This window comes from Mus pahari, chromosome 7, assembly GCF_900095145.1.
Source record: "Mus pahari chromosome 7, PAHARI_EIJ_v1.1, whole genome shotgun sequence".
NCBI lineage: Eukaryota > Metazoa > Chordata > Mammalia > Rodentia > Muridae > Mus > Mus pahari.
The window spans coordinates 54,909,802-54,920,803 of record NC_034596.1 but is presented as its reverse complement, the minus strand read 5'-3'; the positions used below and the strand labels follow the sequence as shown (position 1 = coordinate 54,920,803).

At 45.5% G+C, this 11,002-nt stretch overlaps 1 protein-coding gene across 2 annotated transcripts; it reads right to left on the bottom strand.

The window, feature by feature from the left end:
* Positions 1–1,448: 1,448 nt before the first annotated feature.
* Sstr1 (somatostatin receptor 1) lies at positions 1,449–4,574 on the bottom strand. Of its 2 annotated transcripts, none has more exons than XM_021202605.2 (2): positions 4,446–4,574; positions 1,449–4,073 (listed from the first exon to the last, which is right to left on the bottom strand). In XM_021202605.2, exon 2 carries the CDS (start codon positions 3,724–3,726, stop codon positions 2,551–2,553), a length of 1,176 nt encoding a protein of 391 aa, XP_021058264.1. In that variant the 5' UTR covers positions 3,727–4,073; positions 4,446–4,574; the 3' UTR covers positions 1,449–2,550. The 2 variants fall into 2 exon arrangements, with proteins under 2 accessions (XP_021058264.1, XP_029396808.1); XM_029540948.1 differs by having other exon boundaries at positions 4,481–4,574.
* Between the last annotated feature and the right edge of the window lie 6,428 nt (positions 4,575–11,002).

Sequence of the window (11,002 nt, the reverse complement as noted above, 5' to 3'; positions counted from 1 at the left end):
CACACACACACACACACACACACACACACACACACACAGGACATGCACAGTAGGATTCACATTTAAAAGAAATCAATTCAAAGGATAAAGCAATCTTGTAAATTTTCAGTTAATTTGACATGTTCCTAAGAGCTAAGTGTGTCTGTCAATCATACCTATGCATTCAAATAACTCCTTGAAACAGTAAGATTCAAATGGAAGCCAGACAACTTGCAACAGTGTAATATATCTGTTTATTCGGTTCCGATTACAGGTTAAGAACATTACATTTTTATCTTGTTGAGATGATAATGATGGAGATTTCAGTTTATAAAGTTCACTCTTCTTAACAATTAAAAAAAATCTACTTAACAGGAAAGTATATATATATATATATATATATATATATATATATATATACTATTCTTAGGAAAAGGTCTAAACTTTTTCACTTATGATCAAAAGCATATTTGTTCATTTACTTAAACAAAACATACGAGACAGATTAACTCTTGGTTACTGTTTTTAGAAAAGCATGGTGTTTCCTGGAGCAAATATACACAAAACATCTTTTTCAATAGTGCATTCAAGCATTGTATGTCAGGTCAGTGTGAACTTTCGAACCCCAGGTTCATTGTTCCCAGCTGGACCACTGATATGCACGGGCTTTCTTGAACAACCAAGCAAGATATCCTTTCAGTGACCCCTTATGTAGAAACCAGCATACTCAAGAGTACAGCAAATACAAAGGTGTGAGAAGCTGGGTCCTCGCCCTGCTCAGGTACCCACAGTAGTCAGTAAATGCAGACATAATTGTTTCACTTCCATTCCTCAACAGCAGTGACTGCCCTTACTGGGTAGGTGTAAGAATCACCTTTATCACCTGGGATAGAAAAAGGCAGTAATATCTTCAGCAGTGACTGGAGTCTCTGAAATTTCTCAGTTTGAATGCTACAGCTCGGGTCACACTTGTCACTTTGTGGGTGTCCTTAAAATGGTTTCACGGACTAGTGACAGTTTGTCAAGATTAACAAATCTATCTTTATACATGTGTGTACGTATACCTATATATGATGTACACGTGACTTGTGCATAGCAGCACACACACACACACACACACACATCACAGACCATGTGACATGTTCCCCTATGTTTCCTGGGATGCCAGGGTTTCAGGCCTTTCACTCCGCACCCACAAAAGTTAACCCAAATTGCCATTTATTTATTTTAACAAGACAAAAACCTACAGTTAAAAAAAATGTATTTTAAAATCTCCATACTTCACTGGGCACAAGCAAAAACAAGAAGGATTGAGAAAAGGCTAATGGAGCTCAAGAGAGGGAAACTTCTGAGGGGCTCTTGGGGCGAGGAGAGAACTTTCTTCACCTCCCTTCCACACCGCCACGCCCCCAGGATTCCCAAGAGCAGCCCTGTTAGGCAAATACAGAAAAAGATAGTGGAAGTACACCTTTTCAACACCACAAATAAATAAATAAATATGTTGAACAAGAAATAACTTATTAGGCACCGCTTGAAAGGCAGAAAACTTTAGGGATCAGACAAGCCAAAGCAGCCCAACCAGCTTTGGCAAAGGCTCCACAATTTGTCACAGGAGCGTGAGCTGGACTCGGGGCTGACGCGGGTGCAGGCAACCCATTCTTTTGTTATTCTAGGGAGGACTCCAAGAGGAACTGCTTTGCAATTCAGGTTCACCCACCAGGGTGCCTAAGTTAGTCACCAGCCGGGAGCTCCCCTGGCTGGAACTTTGGAGTCTAGTGCTCAGGTCCTGAGCTCTGTGGGAGAGTGGCTTCTATGGTACACAACTCAGTAATCTTACAAACTTGCCCTTCTGCTCGCTCTTAGCTCCTTTTTTTTTTTTTCTCCAAAGGAGGGTGTGGGTGGTATTATACCAAGTCTGGAGATCTGGGCACAGGACCTTTTCTTAAGCACCCAGCTCTGCTCCAGATGGAGTGGGGCAGAGAAAGGGCCCAAGGGAAAATGTGCCTTCTCTGAGAGTAGAAAAAAACAAGTTGCCTGCCCATCCTCGAGCTGGGCTTCCTTGACAGTAAGACTGTGCGAAAGGAGAGCGGTGATTAGAGACAGTTTTGTAGCCACTCTGAAAAGAGTCTGGCCCGCTGACCTGCGCAGCGAACAGGGTTCAGAGCAAGGGGCCGGGTGCGGGGGGACTCAGCCCAAAGGAAACACATGATGGTAACCGTGGCTCAGCTTAAAGAAGCAGAAATATCAGCTTGAGAGGGTAAGGGTCAAATTGAGTTGGCGACATTAAGTTTGCAGTTTGTACTAGCAGAACTGGGAGGGAGGATGCAAGTTACCGGATTGGAGAACAGAGTTGCTCAGACTACCAGATGCCCTGAAAGCATTCACAGTTGATCCGTAAATCTCTCTCCTTTTACCTTAGTCACATAGCTTTCCTAGGTCCAGCTAACCAGGCGCGCTGCATCGCTGTCAGGCACTACGACCACAGCACCTGGTGTCCGGTTATCATTCCCTCCCACCAGCTTCTCTGCTCCATCTTTCTGACCACTCTCCCTTTCCCGCCAGTGCCCGGCCTCAAAGAGTGCTGATCCTAGAAGCGCAGGTGCCATTACGGAAAACGCCTCCAGACTCCAGATTCTCCGGCTGGAAGTCCTCCACGCTGTAGGCACGACTCTTCAGGGCAGTGGCATAGTAGTCGACTGGTTCCTCCGCAGCGTTATCCATCCAGCTGAGGCACAGGATGCGCTGGAAAGAGCGCTTGAAGTTGTCCGACAGGAAGCCGTAGAGGATGGGGTTGGCACAGCTGTTGGCATAGCCCAGGATGACAGACAACTGGCTCACGGTGGCGTCGTCTTGCTCAGCGAACACGTTGACCAGCTGTACCACGTAGAAAGGCATCCAGCAGATGACAAAAACCATCACCACCATCATCACCATTAGAGTGATCTTGCGCTCTGAGCGCTTGCGCTGCTGCCAGCCGGCCTTGAGGGCCACCATGCGCATCTTGGCAATGATGAGCACATAACATAGGCAGATGGCCCCAACAGGCAGCAGGAAGCCCATGAGAAATGTGTATAAGACGAAGCCCACCAACCAGCGCTGGGCGGGCTCGGGCATGAGCATGTTGCAGGCTACCGTGCCATCGCTGTTGGCTGCGGTGCGTGAGAAGACCACGATGGGCAAGATAACCAGTAATGACAGGACCCACACGCCCAGGTTCACTACTTTAGCCACAGTGGGCCGACGGTAGCGCGCTGCCTTGATCGGGTGCACCACAGCCACATAGCGGTCCACACTAAGCACAGTCAGACAGTAGATGCTGGTGAACATGTTGACCGCATCCACGCTGAGCACCAGGCGGCAAAGTAGCGCGCCGAACGGCCAGTGGCGCAACAGCGTGGAAGTGACCAGAAAGGGCACGCTGAGCATGAGCAGCTCATCAGCAATGGCCAGGTTTAGAATGTAGATGTTGGTAGCGGTCTTCATCTTGGCGTAGCGCAGGATCACATAGATGACCATAGAGTTCCCACACAGTCCCACCAAGCATACCACGGAGTAGATGAAAGAGATGAGAATGGCGCTACCCTGGCCCTCGCTTAAGGTCCCATTCTGGGAAGCATTTCGTCCAGGCTCATCCATGCCGTCCGCAGCGCCGGATCCCGGACCCCTGCTGCAGGCTCCTTCCCCGCAGCTGCCTGGGCTGGGGCTTGGAGAAGAGGAGGGAGAGGAGGCGGTGCCATTGGGGAACATCCCAGCTGAAGTGGGCCGGTGCGGCTGCCGGCTGGGGCGCTCACCTTGCGCCCTTGCTGTCTGCGCCCTCCCTAGGCTCAAGGCTCCAAGCTCACAGCTCACCGCCGCCTGGCGCCACCCGGCAGAGCGCAGCAGCTGTGGCGAGCGGGGCTCCGACTGAGGCCGCCAGGAGCATCGCCCAGCGGCAGCTTGCTTGAGCGCTGTCTCTTGCAGCTCTGGGCGTCCTGGGCACGCTGGAGAGTAGGGTCCTCAGAGGCCAAGAGGCTAGAGCCCAGCGCGGCACATCCATTAAGTGGAAAGGCTCTGGACTGATGAATGATTAATAAGCAGCACCATCGCGTCAGCAGCTACGAAAAGGCAGGCGGGGGGGCACATAGGTGGTTTATTCCCCCACCGTCATCGCTCCCCCCTCCGCCCCATTTCTAGTCCCCTCTAAGCTCAACTCAAAGATTGCTTCAGATTTCTCTCACAGCATCTTCAGGCATTCCTAGGACAGACCTGAGGAGTTTCTCTATCTTTCTAACGGGTAGGTGCCAGTAAAGAAGGTAGATTCTGTCCCTTTCCACCCGACTCCTACTCTAAGTAACGACTGAAGCAGACCCCAGACATTTAAGTCTGGAGTTCCTCTTCATTTCTTTCTGCTGCTGCTCTCTTCTGGTGATGGGGGCGACTCCACCTGTCCCTAAGCCACTCTCCAGGACCGGACCCTAAACACCTACCTCCTTTCCCGCATGCCAGTTCTTTAAACCTGTACCTGGAGATTTCAGGCCTTCAGATTCCCAAGTCGATGTCTCCAGATGGCCCTTGCAAAATGTTTGTGAGGTCTGGCGGCGCTCTGACGTTCTTTGCGAGGTCCAACTCCCTTTGGGGCTGGCCGCTGCACAAGTGCCCACGCAAACACTGAGCGGTGGAAACCAGACCTAAGCCAATAGCATTATGAGCATGAAGGACCACAGTGGTGTGTTAAGGAATGCTGAGTTACAACATCCATAGCCCTCCACTCTGCAGCAGGGAGTGTTCAGGGGAACTGAGTGAACCATTGCGACTCTCTAACAAAGCTTGTAGTTCTCTGAGCCCCATCCACCTCCCCTAAGAATATCGACAGCAGAAATCAGGATGCGGGGCAGAGAGCTCAGGAGGAGGCTGGCACTCCTCCCCGGAACCTGCCGGGCACCGGGCACCGTATTGGAAATCCATGTAGGTGTTCACTAGGGAAAGATGAGGCTGCACGGCTTGGAACAGCTGCGCCCGCGCGCGTCCAGGCTGTACTTTGTACCCTGGAGAGTTGGCAAGGTGGGGGGATGGAGGTGGAGAGCACCAAGGCCTGAACAGGCCAGTGTGCCAACTCTTAATCACAAGTGGCTGGCTGAGCAACTGATGGAAGCCTGGGATCAGAGGCAAGGCATTCAAGCTTTCCTCCATGGAATCCTAAGGGGTACTAGGGCCTTGTGGTATGACCCCTCTGTGTCCCAAGTGCTGAAACCATTAAGATATGGATATTAAGATCCCAGGTCCAAAGCTCCTCAACCTGCAATTCCCATCCCTACTCTAGGAACTGCAGGCTTTTGTTTGAGAAGGAATGGATGTTGATTTTTAAAGGACCCTGGAGTTCCCAGGACTCTGAACTTAGGGTCTCTTTGGCCTTGCAGTCACTCTCTGTCAAGGATTCAACCACCTATTCCTTTTCATGAATGCTGTTTCCTTCCACGAAATCCCTGCAAGTCTTAGCCTGAAGTGTGGCCAGGAAGACTGGCCTGCTGCAGTCCTGTGCTCACTGGAGCTTTGCTGCTTCCAATTGCTTATCTTCCTCAGTCTCCCTTTCACATCTCCAAGAGGGGCACATTTGGAACTAGAAATACAGAAGCTGTTCCTACCAGACTATCTAGAATGTGCAAAACTGGACACTGCATTAAAAGCATAAACGCTTATACCTTAATGGCCTGTTGTTTACTCTCAGCAATAGCCTACACATAGGTGCTTCGGTCTCTCTAACTAAGCACTGCTTGGAGAGAAAGAATCACATGTACTGTCCATGAAGGCAGAGGCAGTCAGTTTACAATCAATGACCACAGACTCCCTAGGAGTGTGTGCAACAGACGCTGAATTATTCATGAGAAAAAAAATGTTAGAGTAGAATTGGAGATTTGATAGGACTGGGGCTGTTGAATGCATTGCTTTACCTAAACAAACCACCTTACCTGAAGTGGAAAGTGAATTGGAGGAGAGGGGAGTTATGTTTCTATAAATAAATAAATAAATAAATAAATGCCAAATAAATAATACAGCATACGTAGAGGAGGCAGGGAATGTACATTGGGTTTGAAAAAACAAAACTGAGATTTTTCTGAGAGGAATAATTTCCTAGCCAACCCTGGATGAGGTTTCAGTGCCTTTGCCAACCACTGATTTAAGGCACCTGGCTGCATTTCTGGGCTGGTTTTTCAAAGGTCACCATTTAGAGGCATTGGCTTTGATCATGGTGGTTGGGGTGTGGGGGTGGAAGTTTATGAAAGGCAGCTTTGTTGTCAGAATTTCATTAAATTCACTCTGCAACTCAGAAGAAAAAACTTCTTTCAATTAAGTTATGACTTTACATACGAATGAAGGAAAGCAGACAAGTGTGTCTGTTCCTGATTGTGAAGAGGTTCTAATGATGGACTATTTATTCATAAAAGAGCTTGACAATAGGACAGCTATAATTTTTTAAAGGAAAAAAGGCATAAATGTAAACAGGGACCACTCATTTGAAACATTTGATCACTCATACATGCTGGTAGACATAACATCACAAGGCCTACTTTACAAACAAGTTTGATGGTCTTTCACAAACTTCATGACCCATTATCTCCACCTCTGTCCTTTTCCCCTCAAAACTGATATCAAGTATCAGAGTAGGAGAAGATAAAGAAAAAAAAATCCAAATTTCTACCAGTTGATGAATGTGTGAGCAAAAATATGGTATATTAATCAGTAAAATATTACTCTGTAAAAGGAATGAAGGGTTGACAATATGCTATTGGTGAACTTAGATGACAATTTAAAAATAAAAGAAGCCAGACTCCAAAGGCAACAATCACTTGGTTCAGTTCATATTGAGTAGTTTTGAAAAGGCAGACCTGTAGGGACAGGGAGTAGATATAATCATCAGTGGCTAGAGGGAGAAGGAGCTGGGGGAGGGGCCACTTGGAGGGCATAAAGTTTCCTCTGGGGCCAGGGAAGCATTTTAGCATTTGACAATAGAGCTTTAGAAGAGTGCACCTATACCAAACCCACTTGAATGATATGCTTAACATGACAAAATAGTGAATTTTATGTGAATTTTGCATCAATAAATAGACTGTTTGAGCTGGATACAAGTTGTGTTGTTTTACCAAATCTCTTCAGTCTTATCCTTATATCTGTGACTCCTTCAACCTTACAAGCAGATAAAATACATGCTAGTTCTGGACTAAGCCATGTAATGTGAAGATAGGACACTAGAGCCTTCTTGTCTAGTACTTTAACTGATGTGTATAAGGCCTTGAAAAGCTACTGGTCCTCAAGTTCTCAGGTCTCTGGTGGCCACTCTTCCTGTGCCTCTCTCACACTATAAACATCTGTACAGGGAAGAAAAGGGTGTTTTCTGGGAAGACAAGAAAGAAAAGACCCTCTGCTGAAGGGACCCTGATATAGAGGCCTCTTGTGAGACTATGCCAGTGCCTGGCAAACACAGAAGTGGATGCTCACAGTCAGCTATTGGATGGAACACAGGGCCCCCAATGGAGGAGCTAGAGAAAGTACCCAAGGAGCTGAAGGGGGCTGCAACCCTGTAGGTGCAACAACAATATGAACTAAACAGTTCTCCCTGAGCTCGTGTCTCTAGCTGCATATGTAGCAGAAGATGGCCTAATCAGCCATCATTGGGAAGAGAGGCCCCTTGGTCTTGTAAACTTTATATGACCCAGCACAGGGGAAGGCCAGGGCCAAGTAATGGGTGTGGGTGGGTAGGGGAGCAGGGGCAGGGGGCAGGTATAGGGAACTTTTGGGATAGCATTTGAAATGTAAATAAAGAAAATAATAATAAAAGAAAGAAAGAAAGAAAGAAAAGACCCAAGCAGGAAGTTGTAGGTTCTCAAGCAGACTTTTTCCTCCATCATCATAATTTTCCCCCAGTACCCATTTGATTATTAAATCCATCACATTGCACTGTGGGTTTGTGCCTACTTGTCTGTGCCTTCTTATAGAAGCTTTTTGAGAAGAGAAACTATTTTACTGAGCTTTCTGTTTCCAGAACCTAGCACAACACTCAGGAAATTATCTTAACCCTTCATGTTCTTTATTTTAAAGCCTTTAAAAAAATGTTCTTCATTTTTAACAAGCCCATAAATTGTCGATAAGTAAGTGTGGCTCTTTAGAACAAGAATTTCAATGTCTGCATAATATTCCCATTTACAGCTCTGCATACATCTAAATCATTCTGAAATTTTTTGATTTGGTGATGTCCTATCTCAACAATTATAATGCTGATGATTCTTCATTGATCATTCTTGGTCTTAAATTTCTTGGCAGAGGAAGGGATCAGAGAAAGGAGCGGTACACACTTTAGTAGCTAATGATGGTTATTTAATAGTATCACGCAGTGTGGAAGCCATTATACATGGAAGATCATTTCTTTTTAATTGCAGCCCCTAGTCTCGGTTGGTTTGGTGAAACAGTAATTATCAGAAGCTCAAACTCTGTGTCTGTCAAAAAAAAATTGCTAATGTGGTGTTTTCAGTTGGAACCTATGTACTAATGCATTCCAGGGGCCAACGTACTTCCTGGAACACACTTTGTTCTCATATCCTCAGAGGCATGTTTGCAAACACCTGTTTAGGCAGATGGGCACAAGCTGAGTGTAAGGGTGAGCACCACTCAGCAATATGGCCCAAAGCAGAGTATGTGGCACTTGGGGACCATCTGCCATGAAGCAGTTAATGAGATGACAGTCTAATAAGAAAGTTACTAGGATACAAAAATGGCTATCTGGCTAGGTAGAAACCCTAGATTCCATCTCCTAGGGATGCCCAATCACTTCACAGCAGCCTGGGCAGCCTGTGGTGAAGTTCATCACCAGTCTTAGCAAACTCACTCGGCCTGCTGATTTTCCTATTGCTTCTTCTGTGAATCAGTGTGGCAGAGTGTCTTTTGTGCTTTCAGAAAAGACACATGTGGTGTAACAGTTCACATTCTTCCCTATGGATTCTCTGTTGCTAAATAATGTTTCTAAAACCACAATTCAGTACATATAGGGAAGTGTTCATTATTATTAATGGATAAATAATGGAATAGAAATAGCCACATGCTACCTGCATTACTTTGAATAGTCCTTACCAACAATACATTTTCTTTTCCTGTAATAAAGCTTTTGTTATTTAAGGGTTTTAAGATGGGTAACATTAGTTTCAGATAATTGTATTCAAACCTTTCCTTTTTTTTTTTTTATTATTTGTCATTTGCTTCCTGAGTAGCAACCACAAAAGAAAAATGCTTTCAAAGTAACAAAGCCACATTTTTATTTCCTTTGATACCTCAAATGATGTTTGAGTCTTCTCAGAGTGCTTAAAGACTTACAGCAACTTGCCCATTCCTTAAGAAATGGCTGTTCTTTTGGAGCAGGCCACAGGTGTCAATCAGAGTCACCATCCACAGGAAAGAGCACAGAGCCCAGCAAGGACTGAGTGTAGAAGAAAAACCAGCTTTGCAGAAGAAAGCATCCATCGCAGCACTGTTCTGGCACTGCCACTTTGTTCCCATCTTAAATATGTTAAAACAGAAGTCTGGATCAGGTTCTGCCAGCCAAATCACTATAATACCTCTGCCCTGATTTCCCACACAGCACAGGGTGACAAGAGCTAGCAGCTCCCGTGACAGTTTCACTTTCTCCTTATCCAGAGGTTGGCCAGAAGACAAGAAAGCTGAGTGGATTCACCTGGAGAGATCAGAAAAACAACTCTTTTTTTGTTTACAGCCAAGTTTTCATGGCATGTGCTCTTGGTCTAGGACCTGGCTTCTTATACTAACTTACTTTTATGCTTTAATATTTTTATTGGCACAAAATTCAGACTAGAGCAGAATAGACTTAATTTCATAGTTGCATTAGGTATGCTCATAGTTTTGTCCCCAGTTCTTTATTAGAAGTAACTGGAAGCAAATTTCCTAAGTTCCATTATGTATTTGGAAATATGACTAGATAATTGATTCGACATTGTAAAAGCGTTCATGGAATACTCACGAGGTGACATGTACTATGTGAGCTACTAGAGACACAGTGGCAAAAAAAAAGTAAACCAAATTCTTATTCTTATGAAGAAGAAAGAGCAGATTGGTGGATACACAGGTACTACAAGTGCACTTAGTAATATGTCTAAGGAAAAAGATATCAGTAGTGCAGAGTGGCATAGGTGTGGGTGTACTTGACAGGATTAAACCAAAAAAGGAAATAAAGAGGGTGGTGTTTGCCCTCAAAAGATGTGAAGGTAAAAGAACACACTTCTTTTTGGGGGGTGGGTGGGGGTTGCTGCTCTAGACAGAAGCTTTGCGTGTGTGTAGCAACCATGCCTGCAGGAGTAGTGTGTTACTTTTTGTCAAAGGGGCACACCTGGAAAGAAAGACCCTCAGTTGATAAGTTGCCTCCATCGTATTGATGCGTGGGTATGCCCGGGGGTTGGTGGTGGTGGCCTTTTCTTAATTGCTAATTGATATAGCACTCCACTTTGGACCTTAGCACCTCTAGGCAGGTGGGCCTGGGCTTTATGAGAAGGAGGCTGAATGTCAGCCCGGAACAAGCCAGCGAGCAGCACTCCTTAGGGGTCTCTGCTCCATTCCTGCTCCAAGTTCTTGCCTCAGTTTGATTCAATGGCAGACTCTTAACTTCTAAGCCAAATGAGTCCTTTCATCCCCCAAGTTGGTTTTGGTCCAGGTACCTGGCAGTGAGGCCCTATCTGTTCTCGTTTATCTGTTTTTCTTTTGTGTCACTACAGCATTAACTAAAGGATACCACTGAAGAATTGGCGAGGTGGCTTAGGTGTTAAGAGTACTCGGTTGCTCTTGTAGAGAACCAGGGCTCAATTCTTGGGCACCTACCTTGTGCTCACAGCCACCTGTAACTCCAGGAGATCCGTCTTCTTTTGTTTTTCATGGGCACATATGGTTTACAGACGTTCACGAAGGAAACACTCATACAATAAGATAATAATACATTTTTATTTAAAAAGAAAGCACTTATGGGTTCAAATAATTAAATAATTAATGGTTG

What these genes read in the sequence shown, in the direction of transcription:
- Sstr1 (XM_021202605.2), bottom strand. Translation starts at nt 3,726, where the DNA reads ATGTTCCCCAATGGCACCGCCTCCTCTCCCTCCTCTTCTCCAAGCCCC.